This window comes from Microcaecilia unicolor, chromosome 13 (genome assembly GCF_901765095.1).
Source record: "Microcaecilia unicolor chromosome 13, aMicUni1.1, whole genome shotgun sequence".
NCBI classification, from domain to species: Eukaryota; Metazoa; Chordata; class Amphibia; order Gymnophiona; family Siphonopidae; genus Microcaecilia; species Microcaecilia unicolor.
This window is the reverse complement of record NC_044043.1, coordinates 75,245,023-75,261,181: the sequence shown is the minus strand read 5'-3', so window position 1 is coordinate 75,261,181 and position 16,159 is coordinate 75,245,023. Positions and strand designations below refer to the sequence as shown.

Below are 16,159 nucleotides of genomic sequence, written 5' to 3'. Positions count from 1 at the left end.
AGTGATGTCACAATGGCTTGATTGCCCGATACTTGGCTCACTTCTGATATTGTGATGTCATAAGGGAAAGGGGGAAAGGGAAATGGGACTTGATATACCACCTTTCTGAGGTTTTTGCAACTACATTCAAAGCGGTTTACATATATTCAGGTACTTATTTTGTACCAGGGGCAATGGAGGGTTAAGTGACTTGCCCAGAGTCACAAGGAGCTGCAGTGGGAATCGAACCCAGTTCCCCAGGATCAAAGTCTGCTGCACTAACCACTAGGCTACTCCTCCACTCATTCTACCAATAAGAGCTAACCTCATCAGTGATGTCACAATGGCTTCACTGCCCAATACTTGGCTCACTTCTGATATTGTGATGTCATAAGGGAAAGGGGGAAAGGGAAATGGGACTTGATATACCACCTTTCTGAGGTTTTTGCAACTACATTCAAAGCGGTTTACATATATTCAGGTACTTATTTTGTACCAGGGGCAATGGAGGGTTAAGTGACTTGCCCAGAGTCACAAGGAGCTGCAGTGGGAATTGAACTCAGTTCCCCAGGATCAAAGTCCACTGCACTAACCACTAGGCTACATCACAACTTAAGACCTTAACATTGCTTGATGAATGCCCCTTTAGTAAATGTAAGGCCCTGTTTACTAAGCTGCGCTGTAGGCATGCAAACGTTTGAGCGCGCTCTAACGATAGAGACACCCATTATATTCCTATGGGTGTCTCTATCGTTAGCGTGCGCTAAAAATTAGCGCACACTAAAAGGTTTGCGCACTACAGTGTGGCTTAATAAACAGGGCCCTTAGTAATTTAGGAGATCGAGAAGCCACCCACACCAGCGACAGCCACTTCTTAGCGCAACTTGGTAAAAGGACTCCATACACCACAAAACAAAACATATGTTATAAAAGGGTTTGGTGTTTCTGTAATATAAGCTGTAAAACACCAAAGACCCTGCAGACAGTTTTATTGAGCATTTAAGCCAATTAACAAGGGAAGATTCCTAATTTCATGTACCAGTTTTGTTTGAACCCAGCTTCTGCCTGCTGAAGAAGTCACTTCACATTCCAGGCCATTTTAATTGTAATTCCTACTGACATGAATACAATTTAAAGTCCTTCGCTTTTCTTTGGGACAACAAGACCGTAATTCTCACGATGGAACAGGAAAGAACTTATAAAAAAATAAGACTAGCTCAGCATCTCTTGTTGTCCTGAAAGTACCTGGTAACATTATTTTATAACCAGCTGAAAATAAAATGGCTCTAAAGGCCACAATGAAAAACTTTAGTCTCAGATTAATTTTACCATGCTACCCTGTGGACTGTGAGAAATAGACTCATGACTCCTCTTTGCAGAGATTGGAGAGGGCCTGGCCGTAAGCAATCGTGACATTTACTTGGAAGGTCAAGAATTTTGCTCATTCTCTGAATGGCACAACTAAATTCAGCATAAGCCGCAACCAATTTTCGTTTCAAGATCCTTACAACACACACTGTTCTCCCAGTTGGACAGGAACACCATCTTACGCTCAAATGCAAGGCAGAATATTTGGCTTCCTGAAGTGGGAGACTCTTGTACAATTTATTTTTTTAAATGAGAATTATCCAGTTGATGGGAGAAAAAACTGTGCTGTAGGTCAAGAAAAGTGAAACAGGAAATAGAGTTAAGGTGGCAACAAGGGAGTCCACATCAACATGATTTAAACAGGCAGAACTGTTCTCAAAGAACAGACACAGCGAAGACAATAATGAAAGCCATTTCTGCGGGTGAAATAGCATTTTACCTGCAATAATTGCTGGTTTGAAAACTGGTCACCCTCAAGGCGCACACAACTCATATAACCTTAACTGCTTTGTCTGGAGACCTTTCCAGAGATGAAGTTAGGGTGGAGGCGAGAATTATGGCTAAATGGTGACATTTTCACATCTATGCATGATATTACTAAGGAATGAAAGAGCTGTAGAAATAGCAACTGTAAATCTATGCAGGTGGTTTTTTTTTCTCAGGGTAAATATCAAAATAAAATGGTGAATCTGGTTTAGATATGATTATTGGTCTGGCGCAAACTCCACATGAAAAGCATAGCCGTATTCTTTGCATGAATAAAAGCAAGTTGCCCCCATCTTTAAAAAAGTTATTAAAGGCCTACTACATGGCAAAATAATGGAAAGACGTTATTCAGCTGAGCCTATTCCTTGAATTATCTCTGCTACACCATTATCTATACCCCCAGCAAGAGGGCAGGGATGAGGCAACATCACTAGAACCATCCTACTGACACAAGACAATAGCATTAGCAGGATCATTACAATCAACATGAGAGCTACTTGTATCTTAAATACAAGGGACCATATACACCTCCATGTCACAAGAGTGTGGCTCAGCCAGTCCTGGTTTACCCTCCTGCATTCATAGACTTGTTGTTCCTGCCCTTCACAAAGCTGAAATTACAACTCTACTTATAAGATGTGAGAGGGGAATTTTAAAAGGGAAAGCAGTATTGGTCTGACATAACAAGAGGCAGGTGGCTCCTTATAGACTAACTAACTAACCGAGGCATGGGTTTTTGAGGATCAGAGTCTACCTTATCAGATGCAGGAGCAACACAAGCCAGAAACATGCAAGTTTGATGCCCCAGCATCCCTTGCACTCTGTGTGACAGCACCGGCCCTGATCAAATTCAACAAATGGGGGAGGAGAAAAGACTAGGACTGCCTCAGCCCTTTTCCATAAAATGTGGACAGCTCTGTGTATCTAAATCTAATGCTGATTGCCACAACTAAAGGGGGTTGATATAAAAGCGATTTAAATGGCCAGAAGCAGAAATCCAAAGGAGATGTACCAGATAGGAAAAGAGAGACCTTTGGGTGATGGTGTCTGAGGATCTCAAGCTGACGAAACAATGCGACAAGGTGGTGTCAATGACTGGAAAGATGCTAGGCTACATAGAGAGGGGTAATAACCAGCAGAAGAAAGGAAGCATTGATGCCCCTGCACAAGTGGTTGGTGAGGCCCCACTTGGAGTATTGCGTTCAATTTTGGAGGCCGTAGCTTGCTAAGGACATAAAAAGACTTGAAGCGATTCAGAGGAAACTGACAAAAATGGTATGGGGTTTGCATCACAAGATGTAAGAGGAGAGACGAGGACCTGAACAAGTACACCCTGGAGGAAAGAAGGGATGGGGTGATATGATAAACATAGTAACATAGTAACATAGTAGATGACGGCAGAAAAAGACCTGCATGGTCCATCCAGTCTGCCCTAGACAAACTCATATGTGTATACCTTACCTTGAATTTGTACCTGTCCTTTTCAGGGCACAGACCATATAAGTCTGCCCAGCAGTATTTCCCGCCTCCCATCACTGGCTCTGGTACAGACCGTATAAGTCTGCCCTCCCCTATCCTCACCTCCCAACCACCAACCCCTCTTCCCCCCACCTGCTCCGCCACCCAATTTCAGCTAAGCTTCTGAGGATCCATTCCTTCTGCACAGGATTTCTCTATGCATATCCCACGCATGTTTGAACTCCGTTACCGTTTTCATCTCCACCACCTCCCGTGGAAGGGCATTCCAAGCGTCCACCGCCCTCTCTGTGAAAAAATACTTCCTGACATCTTTCCTGAGTCTGCCCCCCTTCAATCTCATTTCATGTCCTCTCGTTCTACCGCCTTCCCATCTCCGGAAAAGATTCGTTTGCGGATTAATACCTTTCAAATATTTGAACGTCTGTATCATATCACCCCTGTTCCTCCTTTCCTCCAGGGTGTACATGTTCAGGTCAGCAAGCCTCTCTTCATATGTCTTGGAACGCAAATCCCATACCATCCTCGTAGCTTTTCTTTGCACCGCTTCCATTTTTTTAACATCCTTCGCAAGATACGGCCTCCAAAACTGAACACAATACTCCAGGTGGATATAGGATATATGATATAAGGAGATCTACTGTAGCAGCATTTCTTTTTCAAAAGGGTGACTACAACAAAATGAAGATGCTAAAAGGGTCAGCCACAAAGGTTAGGATTTTAATTCAGGCATGGACATTGTTTAAAAATACTATCGTGGAAGCCCAGACTACATGTATTCCACGTATTAGCAAAGGTGGAAAGAAGAGTAAACGACAGCCAACATGAAAGAGGCTATTAGAGCCAAAAAAAAAGCATCAGTCACAGAATGGAAAAAAGATCTGAATGAAGAAAATAAGAAGCAACTTAAGCACTGTCAAGCTAGATGCAAAATATTGATTAAAAAAAGGCTAAAAGAGAATATGAAGAAAAACTTGCTGTGGAAACAAAAATGCAAAGTAATATCTTTTTCAGGTATATCAGAAGCAAAAAACTTATGAGGGAATCTGTGGGACCGTTAGATCACGAATGAGCAAAAGAGACACTCAGGGAGGCCAAAAGCCATAGAGGAGAGAATGAATTAATTTTTTGCTTCGGTCTTTATGGAAGAAGATGTAAGAGCCAGAAATGGTTTTCAAGGGTGACGATGAGGAGGAACTGAATGAAATCTCAGTGAACTTGGAAGATGTACTAAGCCAAATTGACAAGTTAAAGAGTGATAAATCACCAGGACCAGATGGTACACACCCCAGGGTACCGAAAGAACTCAAACATGAAATTGTCGATCTGCTGTTAGTGATCCTTAACCTGTCGTTAAAATCATCTGTAGTACCTGAAGATTGGAGGGTGGCCAATATAACTCCGATTTTTAAAAAGGGTTCCGGGGTGATCCTGTAAATTACAGACCAGTAAGTCTGACTTCAGTGCCAGGGAAAATAGTGGAAACTATTATAAAGAATAAAATAATGGAACACGTAGATAAACATGGTTTAAAGGGACAGCATGGGTTCAGCCAAGGGAAGTCTTGCCTCACCAATTTGCTTCATTTATTTGACGGCACAAATAAACATGTGAATAAAGGTGAGCCGGCTGATGTAATATATCTAGATTTTCAGAAAGCTTTTGACAAAGTTCCTTATGAGAGACTCCTGATACCCAAAAAACCTCCTTCAATTTTTATTTAACAATTCTTATTCTCCTTTCGTTTCATGTATTTTTTCATATCACTGTGATTGTTCACAAATCACATTCATTAAAGGAATTTCAATGTTGCATGATTGATCACATCAAGGAGTCCATACGAGGAAGGGACGGGGGAAAAATTGGTACAAAAAGAACAATTTTGGGTCAATAAACTTCAAACAATTAAACTGCAAGGTTTAAATATAGCCATAGACTGGAAAGCATTTTTCTGACCAATCATTTTTCAGTGGCGTTTTCATTTGGTACATGAGTAGCAGTGTTTATTTAAAAGTCTAGCTGCCATTTTAGAATCAACTGCCAGATCAGAAAATCTTTATGGAGAAGGGCACGGTAAGAGCTGACTGCATATTATTTGAAAAATTTATAAATGATTTAGTATCTGTAAGTACGAATAAGCCTCAGAGCCACAGAAGTTAACGCTAAAAATTTTTTTTTGATTTATAGAGTACTACAGTTGCTGCATTCACAACCGCTCCTGAAGAAGCTTCTATGAAATGGCATCGTACTGTAGGGCGAGGCAAAATTCAAACCGAGATAAGTACCGGATACAAGTGAAAAAATACATGAAACAAAAGGATAATAAGAATCGTTAAATAAAAATTAAAGGAGGTTTTTTGGGATTAGTAAAGAGATTGTCTAGTCATTAGTCCAAAGTTATCCGAGACATGACAGACATCATTGAAGCCCTTTTTCCTCCCTTTTAAAATTTAGCAACATAGTGATTACCTTGCATGTAAAAGTTTATAGTTCAATTCTGGTCACCATATCTCAAAAAAGATATAGCGGAATTAGAAAAGATTCAAAGAAGAGACGGACATGAGGGAAGCCACTGCTTGCCCTGAGATAGGTAGCATAGAATGTTGCTACTAATTGGGTTTCTTGCCAGGTACTTGTGACCTGGATTGGCCACTGCTGGAAGCAGGGTACTTGGCTAGCTGGACCATTGTTCTGACCCAGTATGGCTATTCTTATGTTCTTAATGCAAAACTCTCTCTACTTCAGGAAGCAGGTGAAAGCTTGGATCTTCACCCTGGCTCTAACTTGCTAGTCACAGACACACACAAGGAGTAACAATGCTTGCACATACTACTACTAATCATTTATATAGCACTACAAGGCATACGCAGCGGCGCTGCACACCATTATAGCAGGCCATGTTTATCTACTCCTACCCTAGCTAATATAATATTCAAGCACCTTTCTGACCCGACGTGCAATTTTGTTAGTCTCCTTATTTTCTTACTCCTGTTACTCTAACTTAACCATCTATATATTTCATTTTGTTTACACCCTATGCTGTCTATTAAAACTTTTTATTGCGTATTGTGTTGGCATTGTAATGTAGCATACTTTGTATTGTTGTTTGAATATTTTTACTGTTGTAATTGCCTATTGCTTATGCTTGACACCACCTTCAGTGAATTCCTTCATAAAAGCGGGAAATAAATCCTAATAAATAAATAATTGCATGCATGTGTGCACATTGTGTGTATATACTTAATACACACCTATACACCATTGTGTAAATATGCACATATCTTATGTAGCATGTAGTTTACAGGCGGATGTCTACATGGGCGGACTCTGGGCGGAGCCTCCATTTACATGTGTTACTTATAGAATACTATACGTTTCATGTGTATCACAGACGCTTAAGCGCCCACTTACACCAGTTCTATGTCTGGTATAAACTCAGTTACACTAGTATTCTATAACGGAAAGTAGATGCCTATGTTTCTTTAAAGGATCAACATCTATACACACAGCACACTGTAATAGAATTCCCCCCAAAATGCTAATAAAAATAAATAAAATACCTGGAGATTTAACATTGCACCCAACAGATCTGTAAACTTATCTACAGAGCATCTGATGAGACAGAAATTCATCTACACATTTTGAGAGACAGAGTTTAGTGATCGGAAACTTAAAACATTTGCGGAACAGGTAAAAATTCAGCCATCAGTTTGGCACAAAGTTTGCAAAGAACATTATTAGTGAAATGTGGGAAACAGAATGCAGTTTGAAAAAAAATACTTCAATTCTTGTTTTAGCTTTATAGCTCTTTAATATGAGTTGTGACCCTTAGACTTTACATTTAAACTATGTATGTTATCTCAAAATATACTGCAGAACCTACTCTTAGAGATATCAACAAGGAGATGCAAAGTTGGTCCATGTTTTACAAAAATTGCATATTGAGACTTGTAGGTTTTAATATATTAAGAAATGAACTACAAGTCTCAGAATGCAATGGGGTAGGAAAGTAGACTGGAATCAGACTGTCCCTACATATGTGGTAACCCTAAGGGAGTGGAGGAGTGGCCTAGTGGTTAGAGTGGTGGACTTTGGTCCTGGGGAACTGAGTTCGATTCCCACTGCAGGCACAGGCAGCTCCTTGTGACTCTGGGCAAGTCACTTAACCCTCCATTGTCCCAGGTACAAATAAGTAACTGTATATACTATGTAAACCCCACAGAAAGGCAGCATATCAAGTCCCAGTTCCCTTTCCCTATTTCAGATTCTACATGGAATGTTGCTACTATTGGGGATTCTAGATGGAATGTTGCTACTATTTGAAATTCTACATGGAATGTTAATGTTGCTATTCCATTAGCAACAGTCCATGTAGAAGCCTGCCCTTGCAGCCACGCAGGCTTCTGTTTCTGTGAGTCTGACGTCCTGCAGGACGTATGTGCAGGACGTCAGACTCATAGAAACAGAAGCCTGCGCGGCTGCAAGGGCAGGCTTCTACATGGAATGTTGCTAGTGGAGGAGTGGCCTAGTGGTTAGAGTGGTGGACTTTGGTCCTGGGGAACTGGGTTCAATTCTCACTGCAGGCACAGGCAAGTCACTTAACCCTCCGTTGCCCCAGGTACAAATAAGTACCTGTATATACTATGTAAACCCCACAGAAAGGCAGCATATCAAGTCCCAGTTCCCTTTCCCTATTTCAGATTCTACATGGAATGTTGCTACTATTGGCAATTCTAGATGGAATGTTGCTACTATTTGAGATTCTACATGGAATGTTGCTACTATTTGAGATTCTACATGGAATGTTGCCACTATTTGAGATTCTACATGGAATGTTGCTAGTGGAGGAGTGGCCTAGTGGTTAGTGGGCAGGCACAGGCAGCTCCTTGTGACACTGGGCAAGTCACTTAACCCTTCATTGCCCCAGGTACAAATAAGTACCTGTATACAATATGTAAGCTGCATTGAGCCTGCTATGAGTGGGAAAGCGCAGGGTACAAATGTAAGAAAAATAAATAAAATAAAATAATGTACAACAAAGGAAGAATGTTACCTTAACTAATATTTTGCCTTTGAGGCTCTCAGGCGATGGAAGTGTTGTGGAATCTTCGTTAAACATGGAGGAGAGGTCTAATTTATCTCCTAAGATTTCTGTCAAATATTGAGCCATTTTCTTCTGCTGGAGAACACTGCAGTGGTTCTCGATGGATAAGATAACTGGATATCTGCCAAAAGGAAAGACAGAAGCTTCTGAAGTTGAGACGGATGAAACATCTTAAGTCTGCACTGAATCAGTGATACAACTTACTGGCCTTAAAAATAAAATCATGATGCCAAAATATACAACTATTTTTCACAGAAAAGACTGTCAAACAAATAGCAAAAACCTGAGGGACAGAATCAGGTCATATCTATAGTATAATTCCTTACATATAGATCTCAGTTTTCAGGCTCTAAAGTTTTGGTTCAGGAAAGCCAACAGCAACAAATTATCAACCTAAAAATAGTCTTACTACCACACTTTACAAGAGAATTTTGCAGCCTGTAGAAACTCTGTGGTCAAGCACTCTGTAAGTCATCAGTTTTATTCACAGTGGTGGTTCACACCATGATAACATCAAGGACTGGATTACTGTAATGCACTCTACGCTGGTCTGACTACAAAGGGTTTGCACCAGCTCAAATAGATTCAGAATGCTGCAGCGACATGATCACATCACACTATTTCTGCAAAATCATCACTGGCTACCAGGGTAATAAAGAGCTAAATTTAAAACTCTATGGGGTCCTTTTACTCAGCCGCATAAGCATCTACGTGCGCTCAACGTGCACCAAAATGGAGTTACCGCCCGACTACCGCATGGCTCTTGCGGTAATTTCATTTTTGGCACGTGTCCACTACGAACGTCTGAAAAATATATATTTTTAATTTTCTGGTGTGCATAACGGATGCGCCAAGTGGCATTCGGCACGCGTAGGTCATTACCACCTGGTTACCGCATGAGTCTTTACTAATAGGTCAATGACTGGTGGTAAGGTCTCAGAGCCAAAATGGACACGTGGCAATTTTCATTTTGCCACAAGTCCATTTTTGGCAATAATTTTAAAAAGGCCTTTTTTTTTCAGGCAGGCTAAAATAATGGATCGGTGCGCACTCAAAACCCGCAAGCCATTTTTCAGCACGCCTTTGTAAAAGGATCCCTATGTCTGCTCTTCAAGGCCCTTAATTGAAATGGGCCACAGGGATCTCCCTCTACATACTTCCAAGGTTTCTAAGGTCCTCCCCTCAAGGATTATCCCTAATCACACTCTTTCCGAAGGACATCACATGACATGCCACCCACCAGCGAGCTTTCTCTGCAGTAGCCCCCACATTCTGGACTGCACTCCCTGAAACACTTCACTACACATGAGACAATACCTACTTCAGGAAACAGGTGAAAGCTTGGATCTCCTTCCAAGCCTTTAATGGAAGACGCAGCTAACTAGTTAGACAGATACACAAGGACTAACAGCAGCTGCGCATACTGTAGTATGACTTATCTACTCCTACCCTAGTTAAATCACACTCATGCACCTCTCTGACTGCACATGCACATTTCTTTATTCCCCTTATTTTCTAACTTTTTCTACCTCTTATTTTATCTATGCATTCCACCTTTGCTTACATCCTGTGCCGTCTGTTAAAATATTTTATTGAACACTATGTTGACACAATATGGCAGGGTATGTTACTTATAATGTACTGGTATTTGAATACTTTTACTGCTGTAATTGTCTATTGCCTATGTAAGGTTATAACAAGGGATTAGGACAGTGCAAAAATGTCATAAGTACATAAGCATCGCCATGCTGGGACAGACCAAGGGTCCATTGAGCCCAGCACCCTATCACCGACAGCGGCCAAAAGAACAAGCAATTTGTCCCGCCCATCCTAGAAATACTGTATTCCCTCATCCATTCAATAACATTCTATGGCTTTTTCCTCCAGGAAGCCGTCCAACCCTTTTTTGAAGTCCGCTAAGTTAACCGCCTTAACCACTTTTTCTGGCAGCGAATTCCAGAGTTTAACTACACTTTGAGTGAAGAAACATTTCCTCCGATTCGTTTTAAATTGACCACACTGCAGCTTCATCGCATGCCCCCTTGTCCTTGTATTTTTGGAAAGCGTAAACAGACGCTCCACATCGACCCGTTCCATTCCACTCATTATCTTATAGACCTCCTCTATCATATCTCCCCTCAGCCGCCTTTCCCCCAAGCTGAAGAGCCCCAGCCTCTTCAGCTTATCCTGATAGGGAAGCCGTCCCATCTCCTGTATCATCTTTGTCACCCTTCTCTGCACTTCACTTGTCAAATGAAATAAAACAATCATAAGGAAATGAGTCACATTGCAGGTTAAGATGCAGCACCATAAAAAGGATGACCATAGGAACAATGGTGAGTGCATGTCATAGAAGCTCAGTTGTACATCGTTCTGTTCTGAAGATTCCATCACTTCAATTACAGTGAGTAAAGAGCATTCTAAAATATTATTATTCTACATTTGTTGACTGGGGGGGGGGGGGGGGGATCCTTTTACAAAGGCGCGCTGAAAAATGGCCTGCGGTAGTATAGACGCGGGATTTGGGCGTGCACAGAACCATTTTTCAGCGCACCTACAAAAACTGACAAAAAAAGTTTTGCTGAAAATGGATGTGCGGCAAAATGAAAATTGCCGCACGTCCATTTTGGGGTCTGAGACCTTACCGCCAGTCATCGACCTAGCGGTAAAGTAACTGGGTGGTAATGACCTACATGCGCCAAGTGCCACTTGGCGCATGTCTGATACGTGTGGAAAATAAAAATTATTTTCCAGACGCGTTTATCGTACGCATGCCAAACATGAAATTACCGCAAGAGAAACATGGTAGCCGAGCAATAGCTACATTGGGCGCACAGAGATGCTTATGTGGCTTAGTAAAAGGGCCCCTGGGTTAGCTATATGAAATCATAGTAACATAGTAGATGACGGCAGAAAAAGACCTGCACGGTCCATCCAGTCTGCCCAACAAGATAACTCATATTTGCTGCTTTTTGTGTATACCCTACTTTGATTTGTACCTGTGCTCTTCAGGGCACAGACCGTATAAGTTTGCCCTGCACTATCCCCGCCTCCCAATCACCAGCCCCACCTCCCAACCACCGGCTCTGGCACAGACCGTATAAGTCTGCCCAGCACTATCCTCACCTCCCCACCACCGGCTCTGGCACAGACCGTACAAGTCTGTCCAGCACTATCCCCGCCTCCCAACCACCAGTCCTGCTTCCCACCACCGGCTCTGGCACAGACCGTATAAATCTGCCCAGCCCTATCCCCGCCTCCCAACCACCAGCCCCGCCTCCCGATCTTGACTAAGCTCCTGAGGATCCATTCCTTCGGCACAGGATTCCTTTATGCTTATCCCACGCATGTTTGAATTCCGTTACCGTTTTCATTTCCACCACCTCCCGCGGGAGGGCATTCCAAGCATCCACTACTCTCTCCGTGAAAAATCAAATACCTTCTTTTCACCTGGGTCTTGGTAAATCAAAGAAATAACATAAGTTGACCAAGGTCATAAAGAAAAGTCTTGAACTTATGTCATAAGACTCATAAATCATAATCCGGTGCTCTGGTCACAAGGCCACTCTTCCAATTCTAGGACCAAGTCACTTGTATTGACATTGTCTTTGAAATTAAGACTAGTGAAACCTGGTCTACATCTTGATTGCTTTATCAAATGACATTTCAGTTTTCTGTTCTATTAACCCCTTTTCACAATCAACACGTTTTACAGATACATATTCAAAATGAAAACCCTAACGTCAAAATATTTACTGAGAATGAGTTTGTGTTAATCTCTACCTGTTTTCAAATCTATGCTGAAAACCCACCTTTTCACCACTGCTTTTGGCTCCTAGCTACTACTCAATTGCCTCCCCCCTTGTTCCTTCTCACCCAGTACTTCCCTCACCCTTAATTGTCTTGTCTGTCTGTATTTTTAGATTGTAAGCTCTATTGAGCAGGGACTGTCTCTCTGTGTCAGGTGCTCAGCACTGCATGAGTCTGGTAGCGCTATACAAATGCTAATAATAATAATAATAGTTTAAGGGGTCTTTTTACAAAGGCACGCAAATGTTTTTAGCGCACACTAAAAATAAGCACACGCTAAACGATACAGACACTAATAGGAATATATGGGTGTCTCTAGTGTTTAACATAGTGTGCTATGACAGCGCTAGAGTGCCTTTGTAAAAGACCCCCTAAGTGATGGACCAAAAAGATTACCCAAATTCATATAACGCAAGCTATCCCCCTCAATAAGAAGCTAGCTTGTGTTTTTTGGCTAGTCACTGCAGACACAGTTATAAATTATTATAGTAAAGGTTTTTCAACAAAAAAACCTTTTTGGCCAATACTCAGCTCCCGATTGCTACAAGCTGATTCTGACCCAGATATTCAATGCTGGGCCATGTCTGGGTACTGATATTGAATATCTGGGCAACCATGGACCCAGGAAGTTATGCAGGTGCCAGCCTCAGCGCTGGCACCCGCATTGCTACCTGGACAAAGATAGCACCATGCAAAAGGTAGTCCTATCTGCCCGGTTTGCTATGGGGGACCGGCGCTGAACCTCACTGCCTGCATAACAGCTGACTCTGGCCTGACTCCATCCACAGACTGCCCCAATATTAACAGGACAGTGCCACAACGGTCACACTGCATATTCACGGTACTGTGTGGTTAAATGCCACTGAATAAGCAGACTGCAGCCTTTCCTGCCTTCTTAAACCCTTTGAATGACTAATCTTTCTTTTTTTAAACCTCCAACTCACATTTTTCCCCCTCTTTCCCTTCTGCTTTAATCCCGTGGTTGAAATAACTTGCATTCTTTGTCCATGTGTTTTCTTCTTTGGTAGAGATAGTAAACTGTTTATTATCCCCGTGTTGTGTTTTCTTCCCTTTTGTGAACTCCCTGGCTGAGAACCTGCTAGGGCTCTTTATTAATACTGTATGTAATGTGAACTGCTTTGACATCAAATATCCCCCCCAAAAAAACTAACCTTATGAGCCCGGATAATGCATTGCTCAATTAAATAATGTCACCATGCATATAGAATAAAAATAAAATAATATTAATGAATAATAATTGATGAGTGAAGTGTGAGCCCTCAGTTTTGAACCCCAGCACCAGCCATTAATAAGCAGCGCAATATCAATTAATATTACCCTGAACAGGGGCAACCATTGGTGCTCATATCAATGTCAAAATCAACAGGTTCTACACTTAAGTGTGAAAAAAGTGATATAAAAGGGAAATGTCGTGTAACAAACCAGTCACTATAAAGTCAGAAAATTAACTGATCTCAAAAACAAATTGCACCTGGTACTTGACAAATAAACCCTCCATAAATGTGTCCCTTAACCTCTGTCCCAAAGTGACAGGACCTTGCGTTTTCAAGACTTTATTTGTGCCCTTTCAGAGAAGGGCCCTTGGGGACAGAGATTAAAGGAACACATGGATAAGGTATTTATTTGTCAACTGCTGTGTGCAATTTGTTTTTTGAGATCGGTTAATTATTAGACTTGACAGTGACTGCTTTGTTACACCACATTTCACTTTTATATCACTTTATTCACACTTCAGTGTCGAGCCCCTTGATGTTGACATTGACACGAGCACCAGGATTGCCCCTGATCGGGGTAATATTCATTGATATTACTCTGCTTATTATTAATGGCTGGTGCCTGTGTCAAAACTGAGGGCTTACGCTTCAGTCATCAATTATTATTCATTATTATTATTTTATTTTTACTCTATATACACGGTGATATCATTTAATTGAGTAGTGCATTATCCAGTCTCGTTAGATGGACTTTTTGATCAGTGTTTTTTGAGGACTTTTTGATACTTTGTTTATAGAGTCCTCAGCATTTTATTTGGGTTCCATTAGTGTTAGAATATATAACAATGGCACATATAAAACTGCATCCAAAATCAAACATGTTAAACTTGAAGGTAGCCTTGCAGCTTGGTCGCAGGAATAGGCAGCCAGAAAGTTTTCATTTTGTCTCATTTCCCATGTCATTCCTGGGACATTTGTTTGTAGAAAGGATGCACTCTATTATCATAGAATGAACCCCCCTCCCCCCCAATAGGTTGTGTTTTTTCTGTTCTTTTTCATTTGTTAATGACATGGGATATGTCATTACAAATGACAGCCTCTATCTACTTGGCTGTAGCACTGAGGGCCAGATGCACTAAACTTAACAAGCCCTTAAAGAGCCATTAACGAGCAAGTAGTAAACCCTGGCATGCACTAAAGACTTTTTTCCGACGACGGTAGCAGCTAACAAAAACGGAATGCAGATGAGCAAATTGTGTAGAAACCCCATTGTAATGAGATGCACTAACCTTTTCCGATTGCCTTAACGCTGGAAAATCTAACGAGAGGTCTGTACCTCTCGTTGGGGCTGCGCAGGATTGGAAAAATTATTAAAATGCAAAAAAAAAAAATCGCTGGGCAAAAACGGCCAAGTGCTCGTCAGGAGCGTCCTTTGTGGACGTTCTTCACTATATATTAAAAAAAAAATCAAACAGGCTCTGGAATAATAAAAACGTCCTTTTTAGCCGTGCTTCACTCAGCTGAGAGACCTGGAAGTCTCTGAGCCAATCACAGCGCATTTAGCTAAACGCGCTGTGATTGGCTCAGAGACGTCCTGGTCTCTCAGCTGTGAAGCACTGCCAAAAAAGACGTTTTTATTATTGCAAGGGGGGAATGACGGCCAAAATGGATGGTTTTTTTTGGATGGCCGGCCATTCTGGCCATCATTCCCCCCCTTTTTAATAATAAAAACGCCTTTTTTGGCAGTGCTTCACAGCTGAGAGACCAGGACGTCTCTGAGCCAATCACAGCGCGTTTAGCCGAGCTAAACGCGCTGTAATTGGCTCAGAGACTTCCTGGTATCTGAGCTGAGTGAAGCACTGCCAGAAAAGACGTTTTTATTATTGCAAGGGGGAAAGACGGCGAAATGGGCGTTTTTTTGAATGGGCGTCATCAACTGCACCTCTGCTGGATCGAGCCACATCGGAGGGGGGTGAGCAGCGCGGCATCTTCAGGCTGCACAGGGAGGCGTATTTGGCATGCGCAGAACAGCCAGCATAATGCTTGGCTGCTCTGCGCATGCTCGACCGGCCGACTGTTTAGCGATGGAATAGAGAATGCAAGTGAGCTACAATGAGCAGCTCATTTGCATTCCTTTTCCTTGATGCATGCCCGTTCCTTACCGATTCGCTAAGGGAATCGGTAAGGGAAGGGCTCTAACAATTGATTAGTGAATCTAGCCCTGAGTCACAAAGGACTGGAGTTTGAGCATTCCTTCTGATGGGACGGACAGGACTTGATCACATGATGGACATAATGTCTTCAGCTCCACAGTTGCTTGTATTTCCTCCAGTCAGTCATTTTTCACACCCTGCTGCTTTCCCTTCTAAGTTATTAAATCTCATTTTTTTGTTCTCTATACTTAGAATCCATCTACCTGCAGTTTGAAGGAATACAAAACTAGAAATGTGATTCTTTCTAACATATTCAGACTGATTTATTCAAAGCCTATTACCTGATGAATAATATCTGCTTTTTCAAAAATGTTGAACAATGCTACAGAAGAACAATTGATTTGAACCTGAAACGCTACAATTATTTGGCATTTAGTGACATTTAAGTGGGTGTTTATTTTAGATTAATCCCAGAGACAATAGACAGAAATAATGTAGATTGGAGTCGGTACATCTGACTGCTATTTCTCCATTTCTCAAGCTATTAT

General features: G+C 41.6%; 1 protein-coding gene across 1 annotated transcript in view; it reads right to left on the bottom strand.

Annotated features, from left to right (window-relative positions):
• Positions 1–16,159, bottom strand: part of PLCH2 (phospholipase C eta 2) — a 727,403-nt gene that overhangs the window by 92,353 nt on the left and 618,891 nt on the right. The window contains exon 10 of the mRNA XM_030185738.1: positions 8,363–8,534. Coding sequence (XP_030041598.1) covers positions 8,363–8,534 — 172 coding nt within the window. The remainder of the gene's footprint in view (positions 1–8,362; positions 8,535–16,159) is intronic.